The sequence below is a fragment of the Melopsittacus undulatus genome, chromosome 4, assembly GCF_012275295.1.
Source record: "Melopsittacus undulatus isolate bMelUnd1 chromosome 4, bMelUnd1.mat.Z, whole genome shotgun sequence".
NCBI classification, from domain to species: domain Eukaryota; kingdom Metazoa; phylum Chordata; class Aves; order Psittaciformes; family Psittaculidae; genus Melopsittacus; species Melopsittacus undulatus.
In genome coordinates this window covers 112,632,759-112,650,138 of record NC_047530.1, presented here as the reverse complement: position 1 = coordinate 112,650,138, position 17,380 = coordinate 112,632,759, and the positions used below count along the sequence as shown (strand labels likewise).

The 17,380-nt window shown below is 35.5% G+C and overlaps 1 protein-coding gene across 1 annotated transcript in view; it reads left to right on the top strand.

Moving 5' to 3' along the window:
- Positions 1-941: 941 nt before the first annotated feature.
- Positions 942-17,380, top strand: part of CFAP46 (cilia and flagella associated protein 46) — a 76,057-nt gene continuing 59,618 nt past the window's right edge. Inside the window, exons 1-10 of the mRNA XM_031044767.2 lie at positions 942-990; positions 1,522-1,646; positions 2,603-2,734; positions 5,090-5,154; positions 5,678-5,842; positions 9,742-9,865; positions 11,212-11,306; positions 12,170-12,277; positions 13,248-13,347; positions 16,103-16,201. Of these exons, the coding sequence (XP_030900627.2) occupies positions 942-990; positions 1,522-1,646; positions 2,603-2,734; positions 5,090-5,154; positions 5,678-5,842; positions 9,742-9,865; positions 11,212-11,306; positions 12,170-12,277; positions 13,248-13,347; positions 16,103-16,201 (1,062 nt within the window). The remainder of the gene's footprint in view (positions 991-1,521; positions 1,647-2,602; positions 2,735-5,089; positions 5,155-5,677; positions 5,843-9,741; positions 9,866-11,211; positions 11,307-12,169; positions 12,278-13,247; positions 13,348-16,102; positions 16,202-17,380) is intronic.

Here is a 17,380-nt window from a genome sequence, read left to right as displayed (position 1 = left end):
GTATTCCATACCACAGCACGTCATGCTCAGGGAGGTAACTGGAAGTTGGCCGGAAGGGGGGGAGTGAGCTCTCTTCCAGGTTGGGCTTGTTACAGCGGGTGCTATCGTATTCTCTCTCCTTGTTTATTTCCTCTAACATTGATTTATTAGTGGTAGCAGTAGTGATTTGTGTTATACCTTAATTACTGGATTGGTTTTATCTCAACCCGTGGGAGTTACATTCCTTCAGTTCTCCCCATCCCTCCGGGAGCAGGGAGGGGGATGGAAGGGGTGTGTGGTGCTGCCGGAAACTGAGGTGGGGTTTTAAACCATGCAAGCTGTGTGGATTGTTTTTAAACCACGACAGCTTTATTTCCAAAGGTTTCATGTTTAAAGCTCTCAAGACAGGGACAAAACATACCAGTGGCAGCATTTCTCAGTAATAGTTTTATCTGCAGGAGGCTAGCAGTCATTGCCTTTGCTACCTTGCGGCTGGCTGAGAAGTGATTTGATACAGTTTAATCAGGAAAGCCTGCATTACATGCAATGGTTTTTAGGGGGAGTAGGTGACACGTGCCGTGGCACAAGCTGCAGCCGTAACACTGCTTAAAAGGCAGCAACGATCGTTCCCGGCCGGGATGTTTTTACTTTCCCTCTCGAGGTGCCTCACGCTGCGCTGGCGGCCGGTGCGGGCAGGGCCGGCGGGTTGGCCCCTCCAGCTTACCGGGATCTGTTGTGGAGCGTTGCTGGGACACGCGCGCCTGACGGGTAACGGCAGCCTCGAGCGGCGGCGGGCGCGGAGAGAGGGCCCGGAGGCGGCGGCGGGGCCGCCCTGACGGACACCCCGGGCCGCCGGTGCCCTCGGGGGTTCGGCCAGGCTCATCGGGAAAAGCCTCGTGCTCCGTCGCTCGGGGTGAACCTTCGTGGGGGGCGGCCGAGAGGGGCCCGGCGCAGTGTGCGGCATGGAGCTGGCCGTCAGGGAGCGGCTCTTGGCGGCCGAGAGATGCCGAGGTCAGAGACATGGGGGGGAAGAAGATTCCCCCGCCTTTAAAAGAGAAAATCCGCACTTTAAACACGGTCACTACTTGATCTTAACCTGTTTTGTTGCTAAATATATAGGAAACTTATTTCTTCTCTGAATGCTTTGACTGTGCTTCTTAGCTATGAAGTAGCTGCTATAGTGGTGTTAGTTTAATCTAGTTTTCTTCCAGAGAAGTTTACTTCGTGTAACAGTTTAATTTCTGTGTCAAGAGGAGTATTACTGAGTTCAGGGAGTTGAATCTGGCCCTCAAACTAGTTTGCTTTCTCATGTGCTAGCATTGGTAATTTTAAACTGCAAGAGGGTTGTTAATGCTTCTTCATCTTACAACTGTGGCTGACTTGGAACAGCATTTGTTTGATATATTTTCCTTAACCATTATTTATTTCTGTAAAGGAGAAACAGGATGCCTTATAGTTTGTTTGAAATAATGCAACTGCGCCTGCTGGTCCACCTTGAAGCGTAAATTATCCGTTACATTCTTTATTCTTTTTTCATTTCAGATGTTCAGGCTTTGAAGAATGCTTATGAGTTAATCAAATCAGCCAGTCAAGGAGAATTTGAAGTTGACTCATCTGATAACTTCAGCACTGACTTATATGTTTTATGTGCTGAACAAGCATTTCAGGTTTGTAATTTAGGCAGTTTATTGAATAAAGACATTTATATGACATACTGTATTTAGAGTTGTTAAAGTTGCTACTTAAAAATATTCCCTGAAATGCAAAACATCACTTTTCTATTTTTGGAGAGCAATTGTTTAAACATACATTTTCACTTAAAACTTGGCCTCTAGATTATCACTTCTTTATAATCAGTCAGCAAAGTGTAGTTTGTGAGGTTTAATATGCAAGGTATACTATAACAATATAAAATAGTAATATAAGAATATAAAATGGAAAAGTAACATTAGCAGTTTGGTTATGACTGAAGAAAATGTGTTTGTGAACTGTCCCTACTGGGCAAAAGGAGAAAAGATAACATTCTAATTATGAAAGACTGTTGCTAATTGAGCTGACTTTTATAAAATATGGTCCAGGTTCCTAATTTGGACGTATTTATTTCAATCCATGGGTATAAGTGTTTGGATTTCAAGCAGACAGAGTTTCTAATAAAGCAGTTTTATTTTTTTCCCAAGCTGCAAGCCATTCAAATTCTGTTGTCTGAAAACTGAGGTGCAGCACTGACATCCATACAAAATCCTGTGGGCTAATATCTGTCCTTTAAAAATTCTACTAAGAATTTTTCTTGTATGTTAACAATTCTGTTAATGGCTATTAAAAAAGTAAATTTTCTTTGTTGACCATGAAGGGTTCTATGACTGAGTGATCTGGGAGCTTTGTTAAATAAAGGAGATATTTTCCTATACATTTGGAATGACAACAGTCTAACTTTAAATTTTAATAAATCTGAATGAGTTTGTGCCAGATCTGATATACAGGTTTTTGGAGTAATGTTCGCAACTGACATGCAGTTAAACACTACATTTTTAGTAGGTCTGCGTTTTTAAAAACCAAGAAATCTTAGTTATTTGTTACGTTTTTTAAATCTTAAAATGCCTTTTTTTTTTTTTTTTGGTCTTAGCTGGGGTGTCTGGAAATGAGCAGAGACTGTCTAGAGATGTATTTTAAAGGAAGATTTCCTGTGAACCAGTTTCTTGGCAGAGCATATTTATGCCAAGGCCAGTTGCACACTCCACTGTCTACAGATAATTTGGTGAGAAACTATGAAGTTTGCATTATATTAAGACAGCTTTTGAGAGTTTTTCTTCCTAGGTTTTTACGTATTACTTTCAGTCACTGAAAATACACAAGCTAATCAGGACTTGGGAAAAATCTAAGGAAAATATATTAATGGCTAATTTGGGAATAAACAGAATTTACTAGCTGAATTAGACTAATATTGCAAACACTTTGGGGAAGGAAAAAGAAAGCTTGCAAAATTTTTCAGGAGGGCGATTGTTTTAAAGTCAACCTTTTAACTTTTTACATCAAAATGATACTTTCAGATCAAATTTGGCTGTAACTGGTAAAACAATTACAGGTTTTATTCAGGATCACAGTAAGCATGTCACAGAGACTTGTGGAACTGAAGGACTAAATGGGCTCTTGGAGAGGTTGTACGGTTCATTTCTGTTCTGGGACAGTGTGTTTCCACCACTGACCAGTGACGTCTCCATGTAGTACTTCGGATGTGGCTTTTTGAAATGAGAGCTGAAGCTTTCTGGTAGCAGCTCAGCAGGATACTTCTGCTTCTAAAGGTTTCTGTGTGTTATTGTTTGGTGGTACCTTGCTGTACATGATGAGCAGTTTTTACCTCTTGCTGAGTTTGAAGTGAAGTGGGATCTGTTTTCAGTATTTCAATTGTCCTTTTACTGTGGTCAGTCAGCTTTGACAATTTGTCAATGATATCAGACCTTCTAAAATAGGCTTAAGATACATTTGTGTTATTTGTGTTCACAAATTTTCCTGACAGTAGTTTCTGTAGTAGTTGCTGTAGTTTCTTCGAATAATGGGCTTGAATTAATTTTCAAACTAGAATCTTTTCCCTGTTTTATTATGTGTATTTTCTCTGCCTTCTCCAAGTGCATGTGCAGAACAACTGATCCATGGCTCCTTTAAAATTGCATACACATTTGAAAAGTATTTTCTAATGTTCAGTTACCCTTTTATGTGTCTAAATTAAACAAGTTTCTGCTGTTGTCTAAATCTCAGCCAAATTTTGCTGGTTTCTTCTTTCTAACTTCTTAGAAGTTAAGAACCATCTCAGTGTGAGCAATATTAACTTGGTTTCTTGTGCTGTGTGTAGTAATAAGCCTTTAAGATACATTTTGTATCAGCTGTAGAGTTTTTTAACTGCTGTGTTCCTAGATCATTTCTGAAAGTAGGAGTGGCACAGCACTGATGCTGTATGACTAGTAATCATAGTTCACTTAGAAAATATGTTTGATATTATTTTGGTTTCTGTCCTAAGCAATCCTTGTTAGCTGATTAAGAAGTTTATATTCTTAGGGGCCAAGTGCAACTTTTTTTTTAGGGGCCAAGTGGAACTTTTCTGTCTAATATCTCTCAGGCTCTTAAACGTGCTTTTCTCTTTATGTAGCTAGTTGCGTGTCATTGCTCAGTAACCTTCTTATGCCAGTCATGGAGTCCAATCAATCAGTCCCAACTCGTGGGGTTCTGTTTACTCAGTTCTATCTCTCTGAACCTTCCTGACTAGGTTAAACAGTCCCTGCTCTCTCAGCCTTTACTCTTATGAAAGATGCTCCAGTCCCTTCATTATCTCTGTGGCGCTTGGACTCTCTCCAGAGTATCCATGTCTCTTCTACTGGGCAGTCCAGAACTGGGCACTATACTCCCAAATGTGGCCCCACCAGTGCCAAGTAGAGTAGAGGGGAAGTATCCCTCTCCCTCAAGCTGCTGGTAATGTTTACTCAGTGTCCTGTTAGTCACCTTGCAGCAAAGGTGGCTTAAGAAGAGCCTAGGAAGCAAAGGCTAACAGAACACTGTTAGCCATCTTTGCTGCAAGGGCGTGCTGCTGGCCTGTGTTCAGCATGGCATCCCAGGTCCCCTGTGTCCTCTGAAAAGCTGCTTCCACACTGCTTTAATGACCAAAAGAGCATGCCTGACACACCATTCAGGTGGCCATTCAAAATCTTGTTGGAGCTTTTTCTGAAGAAAACAATACCTCAAGTTTTTAGTGGAACAAACCAGTATTATTTCTTTTTCCTGCCTTTGCTCTTGAGTGTTTCTAAGCTTCTTTGCTGAAGGCTTAAAAGCTACACAGCTTCACTGGTTTGGAAAATTTCAGCCCTGATAATTAAAGTTTGGCAGAAATGAAAGAAACTGAAAATACAGTCTTAAAATCTAAAATCAGGAAAACAATAATAGACAGTGCTGCTGATGTTTAGTTATTCAGTTTCTGTGTCAACAAATTATTAAGGCAGCGTGTTTTATTTTATATTGGTCTGAAAATAGGAAAAATAATGTACTGACTTGTAAAAGCCATACTCCAATTGCACTGATTTTTTGTGGTTTTTTTGTTTGTTTGTTTTGGGGTTCTTTGTTCTAGGAAGCCTTTGAAAAGTTTGTGCAGCTTTTTATGAAGGCAATAGATTTTGCCATCCATGATCAAAGGTAAGCACTACTGACAGGATTAACTCTTTAAATCTCAGGAAATGCTACTGATACACTGTGTGGCCTAATGTCTCAGCTGATTGTGTCAGATTTTCACTAGGTAATCTGGGGTTGTGCTGTTCCGCTTTTTTTTTTCATTTGTGGATTTTCCTTCCGTTTTGTTACTGTACTTCTGCACTTCTGCGACTGCTGTGCATGTTGCAATATAAGAGTACTGAACAATCTTAAACAGATGGGATGAATAAACCTGTTTAAGGCTGGTAGATACCTCTGAGCATTTCTTTCCTTTTTATATTTATGGTCTATAACAGAGAGCACCATGTTAGCTTATTTTAAGAGGTTAATTACTGGGTATAGTTGCAAGAGTTACCATCTTGTTCTTGTGTTGGGCTGTTCTGGGATTGGTTTTTATTTAAACATGGTAAAAGTCCCAATTTTTTGCTGCTTAAAAGTGTCTTAAAATACTCCATCTGTAATTTTATGTCTACCTAAGTCCGTGAAATACTTGATTCTTATTTTTCAGATACTATTTTTTGATATATAATGCCTCAGTTCTCTATTGGAAACTTGTAAAGCCATATCTGAAGCCTGGATTCCGCTATTGCCTTATTCCCAGCCTTTCTCATATTGTTAAAGTGTTAAACCAAACTGAAGAGCAAGACCATGAATGGAGAGCAGAACTCATGATGTAAGTTAATTTTAGTTTTTCATCTGGGCATTCTCTAGTCCTCTGGTACATGTGACTGCCACCTGAGGTCACCTTTAGTTATGTATATTTCATTGGCAATATTGTAGACACATTTATTATAGAAAGCTTAATTAATAACTTTTTAAAGATATATAAATGTCCTTCATTTTATGAAGCAAAAGGTGCTTCATTTTAATGTTTACTTTGAGGTTAAAATTTTAGTGCCAGCGGCAGTTAGGCCCCAGGTCCAATCTGAAGCATCACAGTCATTTTGGATACAGTGTTTGACTCTTTGCTCATGTGAAGTCCTTTTAAGTGAGGAGAAAGACAAACTCCCATTTTTTTTAAGAACTATTTTCTTCAGGTAAAGAAACATTACCTTTAAATAGATAAACAAAAATCTCTTCTGGCCTTTGATTCCTGAATACCTTTAAACAGATAAATGAAAATCTTTTCTGTCCTTTGATCCCTGAATAGAAAGAAACAGCCTGCATAGGATGTTTTATATATATATTTATATATAAAATACTTACTTATATATAAAAGCATATAAATATATGAAATATTAATGTTATTAATTTATCATATGATAACATTATACATTAATGGTATAATATATACATATATATATTTCTAAATAGTAATATATACACATATAAATTTATATCTAAATACTATTTAGATAAAAATACTACATATAGTACCTATATATAAAAATATTACTTATATATATAAATACTATTTTATGTGTATATAAATACTATATATGTATATATAGCGACCTGTCTTATCTTTCTTATATATAGAACCTGCATAATAAAGGAAGAGAAAATTAGAATGTATCCTGAATAAATAGTATTTTTATATATATAGTATTTGTATGTAAATAGTATTTTTATATATAAATGCTATATATATAAGTACTATTTGGGCATATATAGTAACTTAAGTTATCTTCCTTACTATTTTTTCTTTTGTTAATCCATAAATCTATGTTGAAACAAAACTAAGAAAAATCAGTGAGCAAAATATGTATTTGTATCATCAACAGAGCAATTAAGAATACAGTGATGAGTTGTCATCAGTAGTGATGTGGTTTATATATGCCAGTCACATGCTTTAATGTGTAATTTGGTAATGTATAGTTCATATCGATGTAATTAGTTTACATCAAGTTTTTTTTTTCTAACTAGTATTATAGCCAGCTTTATTCAATATTAAATTAAAGGCTGTCCCTGATAATTTTGATACACTGTTTGGCCTTATGTTTCAAAGCATAAATGAAATAAGTGTTCTTTTAATTAATCTTATGATAAGAGCCAAAAGTTATGAAAAGAAGAATAACTTGCATAAATCTTAATTATAGTTAATCTTAATAGTTTTGCTTTAACCAATAGGTTTTCTTTCTGGAAGGTAACAAAGGGAAATGGGTTGTTATTTGAGAGTTAGACCTCCCAGCAAGGTGAATTCACAGAATATCTTCAAGTGTTATGCAAAAAAAAAAAGAAAGAATTAAAAGTCTTAATAGTTTTTAGGGAAGAGATGAGTATGCTAGGGTTGAATAAAAGTGCTTTCCACATTTATTTCTGTCATAAGTGAAGATTTGAAAATTTTCAGCCAATTTAATGTTCTGTTTAGGAAATATCTAAGTTTTTATGCATGCAGCACTGTTCAGAAGTGTGTATACTGTAATTTATCCTGAATTAAATAATTCTTTCTATTCAGGATTTTAGCAATTGATACCTCACTGAATACAACTTTGTTGCTGAAGAAGTACGTTGTAGTTATTTTCCCCCATTTCAAGAATGCTCTTATTGAGCATGACTTAAGTGTCCTTATTGCTTGTGTAAGGAAATGAAAAATGCTACCTTATTAAAGGTAATTTTGAAATATAGGTACAGATCCAGAGTTTTTAAATTGACATGTATGTTGTTACTTCTAGCTGCTGGGTTTTAAGTGACTGAATAAGCTAATATCTTTTGATATGTTGCCTTTAAATACATTTTGCCATAATAAGAACAGTAGAAAGGCACATGTTAACATATTATACAGTATGCTTAAATAATTTTCAGTGTATATACTGAAAATATGCTTGCTTATTTGAGCTGTATATGGGTGGTCTCAATCTGACTTCCCATTGCGTGTTAAATGGTGTCTGTATGATCATAGAATCATAGAATAGTGATGACACCTGCGTGCCCATTTTTTGGACATCATCAGTGGGTTGTTCAGGCAGTAGGATTTAAATCTTTTTATGTTTAAGTATGATCACTTCTGCTAAGAAAAAGTGTGTGACTGGCCTCACGTGGAAAAAGTTTTTCTTAATTACCACTTCAAACTGCTCTTTTTTCAGTGTACACCAATTGTCACTTGTCTTCCTGCCATGCACCTTAGTAAAGAGCCTGAGTGCATCTTCTCAGGGACCCGCAGGGGCCTCCATGATCCATGAACTCCTCTTAATACAGCCCAGAATGCTGTTGGCTGCCTTTGGTTCCATAGCTGAACACTGCTGGCTGGTGTTCAGTTGTCTGTCCACCAGCACCTCAGGTCCTTCTCTGTTGATCTGCTTTACCGATGTGTTCAAATGCTTTCACCAGGCATAAGGTCTGGGAGACTTTTCTGGTGAAAACTGAGGCAAAGGCGGCATCAAGTCTCCACTCTCATCTTCTAATTTGAAAATTAAAAGGAATACAGAAAAACTGTATTTTTATAATACCTGATTCTGCTACTGAATTAATTTGTTGATGGTAATTTTACTTTTAAAATTGCACTGAATGTTTTTTTTCTAAGTGAGATTAAAATGGAGGTCAAAAACATCATAATCAATCCAGTGCACTATTTGAGCTATTATAGGTATTTCCATTATTATCAATTATTTGATAATAATTTCATAGTAACTGTTAATAAATGGTGTATCACTATCAATTTATTACCATTCTTACATTTCCTGAGTGAAGTTTGAGCATAAACTTTGAGATATTTCGCTGAGAGAAATAGCTTGATGTGCGACATGAAGACCATCCATGTAATTTTTCAAGATCAGACAGCTTTTCTGAGATATTTTGGTCTGCTATTCTACAGTTTCCAGTTCCTGTTACTGCTATTTTTTCTGTTTCTGCTATTTTTTCCTTTGTCTTTCTGAACTTTTCTGTTTCTGATGGTTTGTTGCTATGCAGCATTTTCTTTATAAGCTGAAAGTAGAGGAAAGTAAAAAATTAAGTAACGAAACATTCCAAAGGATAGGCTAAGGGTTATCTAGAATATCATGCATGCACTTCTTTTGTAATGCACATACTCTTGCCAAAGTGTTGATGAGAACTAACAAGTGCACATAATGTGTTACAATGCTACCATTATAAATGTAATGGTATCATTTTTTTTTTCTTACATTTGTATTTATTTATTGAATAATTTTTATTATTGCTATTTATTTCATGGAATCACAGGCTCTTCTTCTGTTAAATCCAATAAAGTATTGAAAATCCAGTAGATGTGTTGCAGTTCCCAACATAAATAGTTTTCTTTTACTAGATGGCTTTGAAATACCAGCCTTTCCTGCAGTTAGGGGAGAATCTTGGAATACATCTCACAGAAATATTTTTCTCATACAACTTTAAATGATTATTTTGGTTCTAGGTGTGCCACTGAGAAATTTCACCAAAATCTCATTTTCTGTGATTATTTTGGTGATCTGCAGTAAATGTATGTTAACAGCTCTATATCTCTGGAAGATACCAAGATGCAGAAGTTAGAGGATCTTTTTTGCATCAATGGCTTATAGCACTAACCACTTGTACTGCATTCAAGAATGATACCTGGAATACAGTCTCTTGAAAAAATTAGAATTCTTTCAGAGAGCATTAATAAGTGTTTAATAAAAATATTTATTTGATCTGCAGAAATTTACTCGAGTGCTTCCTCGATGCTTCAAAACTGGAAGAGGCAAAAGAGTTTTCCTCTGCTGCAGCAGTCTTTATCAAGGAGAATGTTCCAGATAAATACTCTCAAATATTTGCTCTAATGGTAATGCTGTAAAATATTTTTAAACTTCTAGTAAGATAGGAGCCTTTTTTGCATTTAGTCAGATCATAGTTATAATCATTAAGTATGTTGTTTCCTTCATTTAAATTTTGTGAGCTACAAAATGATGTAGTAGGTATATGCAGAGATTTTTACAATTTATACATTTTTTTTATACTATAAGCTAAAGAGCTCCCTACTGCTTCATGTTCTTTTAATGCAACATAATGTCATTGGGGTAACTGTCACTAACCCTAAAAATTCTGTTTGGGGATAACTGCTATTAACACAGAAGGTGCAACTTAACCTGCTTTATGCCACTGAGGGCATATTTAGCATCTGTTGACTTTTGTCATACTGATAAATAGTTAAATGACCCAACTCAAACCCTATAGATAGTTCTGGGAATTGGAGAATATGATAGGAGTTCACATTTATTAAATGCCCTTAATCTAGGAAATAAGAAGCTGAACACAAACTTAGCAAAAGCAGAAATGGGGAATATAATTTGGAAGCTGCATTCAGTCATATTTTCTTTCATTCTGCTATACTGTTTATTGTGTTTTCTATCTACTCACAATCACTGCACTTTAAGAGCGTATGTTTGTAAAGTCATTTATAATTTGGATGAAGAGAACCAATACATGACCTTCTAGAGGTGTGATATTAACAAAGCAATAACATTCAGACAAGCTCAAGATTACTTTTGTATTTTTAGAGGCAGTGTTGAGCCTTGACCTTAAACAGAAGAATAAAGGAGTTCTAAAATTGTAGTTGGGTTGCGTGTCTCAGCAGGGCTACAGAAGTACGATCCACTCTATCGAGTGCTTTAGTAATAGCACATTCAAGTCCTGCAAAACTTACTGTGCCAGTACGGCTTAAGTAGTCAGTATCAATTGTGATGGGCAGTCAGTGTGAGAGAGTCAGAAAAAATTGCATGCATACGCTTAATGTATAACTCTAAGTTTAAATTGAAGTAACTACATTTCTTCATAATATTTTTTGTTGTCCAAAATTTATAGTTGAAGATTAATCTGAATAGGGCTCATTTGTTGTAGCTGGATCAGATGATTTCAGAATGGTAATATCAGAAGGTGTTAGTTCCACATTTGGGTTTCTGGTGTTAATACTGCTGATCCTCACTATGTAAAGATTAGTATAGCTCTACTAGGTGATCTTTGTGGTGTCTCTGCAGAACAGCATAGATTATCGTAGTAGCCTCACTGCCTTTAGAGTCCATGAAAAGCCTATATTCAACGTATCTGCTTTATTTTAGCCCTGTTGAATGTCCTTTGGGTTTTTTCTTTTGTTTTTTTTAGTAAATTAATAATTAAATTATTGTTTTATAGGTATATCACAAGCTAATGGATATTTCCCAGGTAGAGAAGGAAATACAAAATTCCATCTATTTTTCAATTATTTATAAAATGCAAGTGTTCAAATTGTAAGTATTAAAATGTATCCTTACACTTGTACTTTGATGTTTGATACTATAGAGTTAGGGTCAGGTTCTGGTATCCTGTATGCCAGTATAAAATCTACTGCAAAGATTAGTTTCTCGAAAGGAAAACTAAAATGTCAGTTTGGGTAGTAACTGGCAGGCCTGTCTAGAGTACAGACTCAGCTAAGAAGTGAGGTAGTTCTCTGGGAACGTAGGGAATAGTGTGTTGTACAGATTTTCTTGGGTGAAAGGATTTAAGAAGTTAAAAGACATTTTTGTATCCAACAGATTGCATTTCAGTACTCAGGTCATGTATAAGAGAGTAAAGATGGAGTGGGGAAATCGCAACTAAAATATAATGCATAAATCACAAGGATGGGAAGCATAATACATTTTAAACTTTTAAATCCTTTTAAATTTTAGAAGCATAAAACAATTTTGAAAATAGACTTAATAACAAAATATCGTTTTTTTCCAATGTCTCAACACTTACCCATTTTAAAAGTATTAGTTTTTCTCCTAGTAACAGTGAATTAATTTATGTTGATGTGACAGAAAAGGCAATTTGCACACTGTTTTTCTTTGCTTCTGGAATAAAATTTGCTTTAACATTTGAAATGTTAAATTCTCATGCTGGAATGTTTTTTGTGCTTCGTATCTGTCTATCTCTGAGTAACTTACTGGCATACTGAAGTAGGTTTTGTTGACTTGATTTTTAAATTTTTTTCTTTTCTATTTCAAAATCCAGTATCCTACTGGTAGATTGCACTAAGAACCAGCTATTCTAAAGTCAGGAGAGTTATTTGAAGTTTTTAATCAATAATATTTCTCATGAAAAATAATGATCAATTCCTAATATATTGCAGGCAGTGGGACACAAATGAATTTCCAAGGGATGCCACCGCAAATCTGAATTCTTTATATGTACTTTTGAAACAATATGATGTACCTCCAGCATCTGTTCTAAGTGTGAAGTGAGTTTTACTTGTCATAGCCCTGTGAAAGGTGATGCTGAAGCTGATCCTGCTTCTGCTGAAGTCTGTCAAAATTCCGATTGACCTTGAAGGAGTGGACTCACACTTAGTTGTAGTGGTTTCTCTTGCATTAACACTTAAGTCATCTTAAAAAAAGACAAAGATCCTATTAGGCTTTATTAAAGAACCCAAGATTAAGTATCTTCTTCCATACAGCTATCTGTATAACATGATTAAATCTTTCCATAACCTTTTCTTTTTTGATAAAATTTGATTTTTAAGAGGTCTTAGAATTGACAAGTGTTTTTCAGACTTTGGTTAAGTTTTTTGCTTTTCTTGCGGTCCTTTCCAGTTCTTCAGCATAATTTTGAAATGCAGACAAAACTCTCTATTCCAGTAGTTATACTGCAGCTGTTACGTATGGAAGTAATGTGACATGTTTATTCATTAAGGTCAATCTTTGACAATATTAAGGTAGCTCTTTACTTCTCCTGTCCTGGACAGTACTCTTCTTGTTTGGTTATTTATGGAGAGACAAACATTTAGAACACAGTCCCCTACTGTGTGCATTCTTTGTTCTTAGTTCCTAAATAACTGAACACAGTGGATTTGACTGGTTTAAGTTGTGTGATATTTGACTGCATTGTATTTCCAGAATTACTTGCCATCTTCTTTTGCTATTTCACCATCTTTGTGCTGCATATGTTTCATTCTGTATTTTCTATGTTCTTCAGGAATAGTTTATGCAAGACTACTGTACTAATTCCTTTTGTATTTTTCATTGATTTTTCAGTCTTTTTCCTTTTTCCTTGTTGGCTTTGAACATCACTAATATAATCATGTCCTCTAATGTCCAATGAATGCAGGGGTTTCAGATATTTTTTACAAAGTTACTTCTGTATAGTGTTTTTATAATTCCATGAAAGAGCAATATCACATTCTCTGAAATGATGTTTTTCTATTTTTAAAGGATTCCTTTGATTCTGGAATTAGGCCGATTTTCTTTGAAAGCAAACTACATTGAGCTTGCATATGATTGTATACTTGATTTGAAGAGAGCTGGGATTACTGTAAGTATTAATATTAAGGTTGATTTTATTTTTTTAGACTCCACTTGTGATTATAATGTAAAAATAATATGATGGTACTGGGATGCTATGTCCATCTCTGTATTGGTTATAGAATCATTGATATAAATAATTATTTGGATAATTTTCTATTACTAAACTAGACAGAAGGTGTAAGGTCAAAAGCTAGGGTGTAGAATAGGGTAAGTAGCAGTGCAGTTAGTTTTGGCAAATAAATGTTAATTGTAAGTTTTTGCTTCTGTTTTTTAAATGTTATCTGTGGAACAGTTTGGCTGGACATTAAATGCTACCTGCAGATTTTGAAGATTTAACCAGTTTACCCATTGAGATTGTAATTGATCACCAGGATCTGAGCTCTAAAGTCAGTTAAAGTGACATACACCCACATTAGTCTTTTTCTGGAGCATGGTTAGGCGACTGATGGAAGGAAGAGTTCAAAAAAGCCTTCCAAAAAAAGATGCCCCAAAGTAGTTACCGTTTCTGAAAAATTGGACTTGGGCATAGTTCTCTCATTGGAGTGAGAAATCCAGAGGCAGTGTGCCCCAACTGCACTCCCTAATCCTCTCCTTTTTGTGGGTCTTTTCTGATAGTGTTTGTTCCTATACATTTCCCAGTTTCATTTAGTAGGAATGATTAATTTCACAGCGATTTTCAGATTAGTTATTTAGTAACATTTAATAATTTTTACTCTTCTGTAGTATTTTTATTCTACTGTTTCTGTAGGGGTATTCTTAAACTAAGATGTTGTGTTGTCTTCCTAATAACTCATGTTTTGATATGTGTGCTGGTTTTGATTTCTATATCCAGCTGGCTCTGAGATTTGTGGTTTTTTTTTAGCCTTGTTCGTTTCTCATTGTTGTAATTTAATCCCATCCAGCAGCTGTGAGCCCCACACAGTCGCTCACTTGCTCTCTTGGTGGGATGAGGGAGAGAATCAGGAGGGTAAAAGTGAGAAAAATTGTGACTTGAGATAAAAATAGTTTACTAACTAAGAAGAAATAATAACAAATTGTGAGGAAAAGATGAGGGGGGGAAAAGGAGAGAAAAATAAACCCCATGCAAATAATAAATTATGCAAATGAAAACCATTGCTCACCATCACCTGACCTTGCCAGTCCCAGAGCAGAAATAACCTTCCTGCCTAGTTTTATTGCTGAGCATGACGTCGTATGTTTTGAGATTCCCCTTAGTCAGTTGGTATCCACTGTCCTGGCCATGTCCCCTCCCAGCTCTTTGTGTATCCCTAGCCTGCTTGCTGATGGGGCAGGGTGAGAAGCAAAACAGCTCTTGGCACTGTGCAAGTGCTGTGCAGCTATAACTGACACATCCCTGTGTGATGACCACTGTTTTCAGAACATATCCAAAATGGAGCCACATACCAGCTGCTGTGAAGAAAACTATCTCTGTCCCATCAAAACAAGTATACCTGTTGAGAAACAGAACTGTTCATCACTCTATTCAGAAAATCAATATGTTTTCCAGATACAAAAATGTATAACAAAGTGCCTGGTTGTGCTGTTTTTAGTAAGTTTTAGTTATCTGAAATGTGTATGTAAGAAAATGTAAATGGCAAATATTGCCAAACAAATTTCAAAATGTGCTTCCAAATATCTGTTATAATGAGCCTACTTTGAGTTACCTGTAATGTAATTTTTACTTATCCTCTCTAATTATGATTTTTATTCCAGATGTGTGCTTTAGGCCCATTTTGTCTGAAAATTTCCTGCAAGTCTAAAATCAGACATGATTCCATAGCCTCCCACTGAATGTGTTCAAATCCTCTAGATCAAAGATTAACAAGGATTTAGTTCAAGTATTCATATAGCTAGTAATAGCATGTATTTGCTCTGCAGCAGCAGCAGTAGAGAAGCCTTGCTTTTATTTTAGCCTTCTCCCTTATAGTTAGTGGGTGTTCAAGTGACAATCTTTAGATTGACTGGCATCATTTTGCCAGGACCTCTTCGTGGCAGAGAGAGAAGTCTATATCGAGTTCCAGTTCCTTGGCTTTTGCCAAATACTGACCGATTCCTCAGCTATACCATGAATTCCATCTATGTATTTGTCATTACGTGATAGTGGGAGTTCTACTTTAATTCACATTTTCAGGATTTCATCTGTTTTCCAGTCATGGGAATGTTAAATTTACAAAGGTCATGCTGAGTGATTCGATAATATTTCATAATGAATGATGAATGGAGATGTTGTCTGGCCTTCGTTACTGCACCATATGAAACAAAATACCAAGTATCTTAGATAATGCATATGTATAATTTGTATGATTTAGTAGCCATATTTTTCTTGAAGTGTTAGTAATCTACCCTTTCCCTTTTTTTCATGTAAAAGTTTCCATCAGAATGAATCCTTTCTGTCTTGACTAGCTCGTCTATTCCAAGCATGTACTTTTCAATAACACTAGCAAGCAAGAATCTTCTAGAACTGAAATCAGTTTACAGTATAGGAACAATCAAGTATATGCTGGTTTTCCTATTGCTGAAACTAGCAATGAACAACTTTAAAAATACTATATCATTAGTTTGCAGCTTTGGCTTAGAAAGAAGTGGCTGCTGTTCAAACAACAAAGTCTATTCCCTCTTTATCATTTCAGTTAATTAGCTGGTGTAAGGGGTTCTCCAGTAAGAAAGTACAGTGCTGTATTAGGGTAAATGCATGGGTTAAATCTTCATTGTGTTCCTTTTCAATTATTAAAATTAAAATTTTGTATATTAATACTACATAGGAGCAACGGAAACTTATTGAAATAGAATGCCTGGAATGTGAATATGAAGCAAAAAAACTTGGCACTAAAATTGTGACTTATACCCAAGGAGTTGTTGAGGTATGCTCTTTCACATGTGCTTTGAGGGAAAAGTGGAAGTTTGCTAAACTTTGGAAACTGCGCTGGGTTTGTGTGTCTTAGCTGCATTATACTGATCAGAAATTCTTTTAAACTTTATATTCTTTCTAATTGGGCTTCCAAGAACAAAATGGGTAAAAATAAACGGTAGTTGTATATTCCTCCCTTAAGTCTTCTGTCTGACTATAAAGGTTCATAATATATTACTTTCCAAGAGTGAAGGTAGTAACATTGAGGCGTGCAAAGACAGTGCTCTTGTATTTTCATATTTTACATTTATGGGAGGCATTTCCATAAAATATCTTTAGTTGAAGGGACCCATAAAGATCATCGAGTCCAACGCAACTATTATTGCGTGTTGTGCGTGATCTCATACAGATTCTTGCATCAGAGAAATGAAGATTATTCTCGATAAATTGTCACACTGGAGAGGATTTTTCTTAGATTTCTGTAGCTAGTTGACTCAGTTACAATTCAAGCCATCAAAAGTAGAAGCCTAAATTGTCAATATTATCAATAGGATTAGATAGAGACCTACAATGGGAAATTTATAACAGCTATTAGAGGCACCTAAAGTTCCTAAAATGGGAAGTATGAAAATGCTTCATGGAAATTGATAGTGTTAGTGCATAAACTTACTCTTCTCTATGACTGTTTACCTTTTGGAGTTCAGAAATCCCATTCACCTTTGAAAAAACAATTTCATTAATTCCTCATAATATTAAACACTAATAATAGTGCTTAAATAAAAATTGGATATTCAGATATTTAGGTATTTCTAAACATTCCTACCACAGTGTATGAGAGGGTTGCAGTGGGCAAGGTCTTTTTTAAAAAAAATTAAGACCAAATAAATAAATTTAAGTAATATTTAAATAAATTTAAAAAAAATGTTTTTAATCACATAAACTCTAAAAAGAACTTGCTAATTATCAAGTGTCTGTTACTCTAGGTAAGGTTTTGCTTTTAGTTTTAACAGGAACAAGGTTTATTTGACAGTATGGCAAACGCCATTCATAGTATTTCTCTTTTTCCTCTCCTACACTGCATCTGTAGCTTGGTATTAAAAAAAAGAAATAAACCTGAATTCATGAATATGTCACAATGATCAATTTCTGTTTACCATAAGAAAGGGGAATAGCTGACAGACTTCTGCCTGAA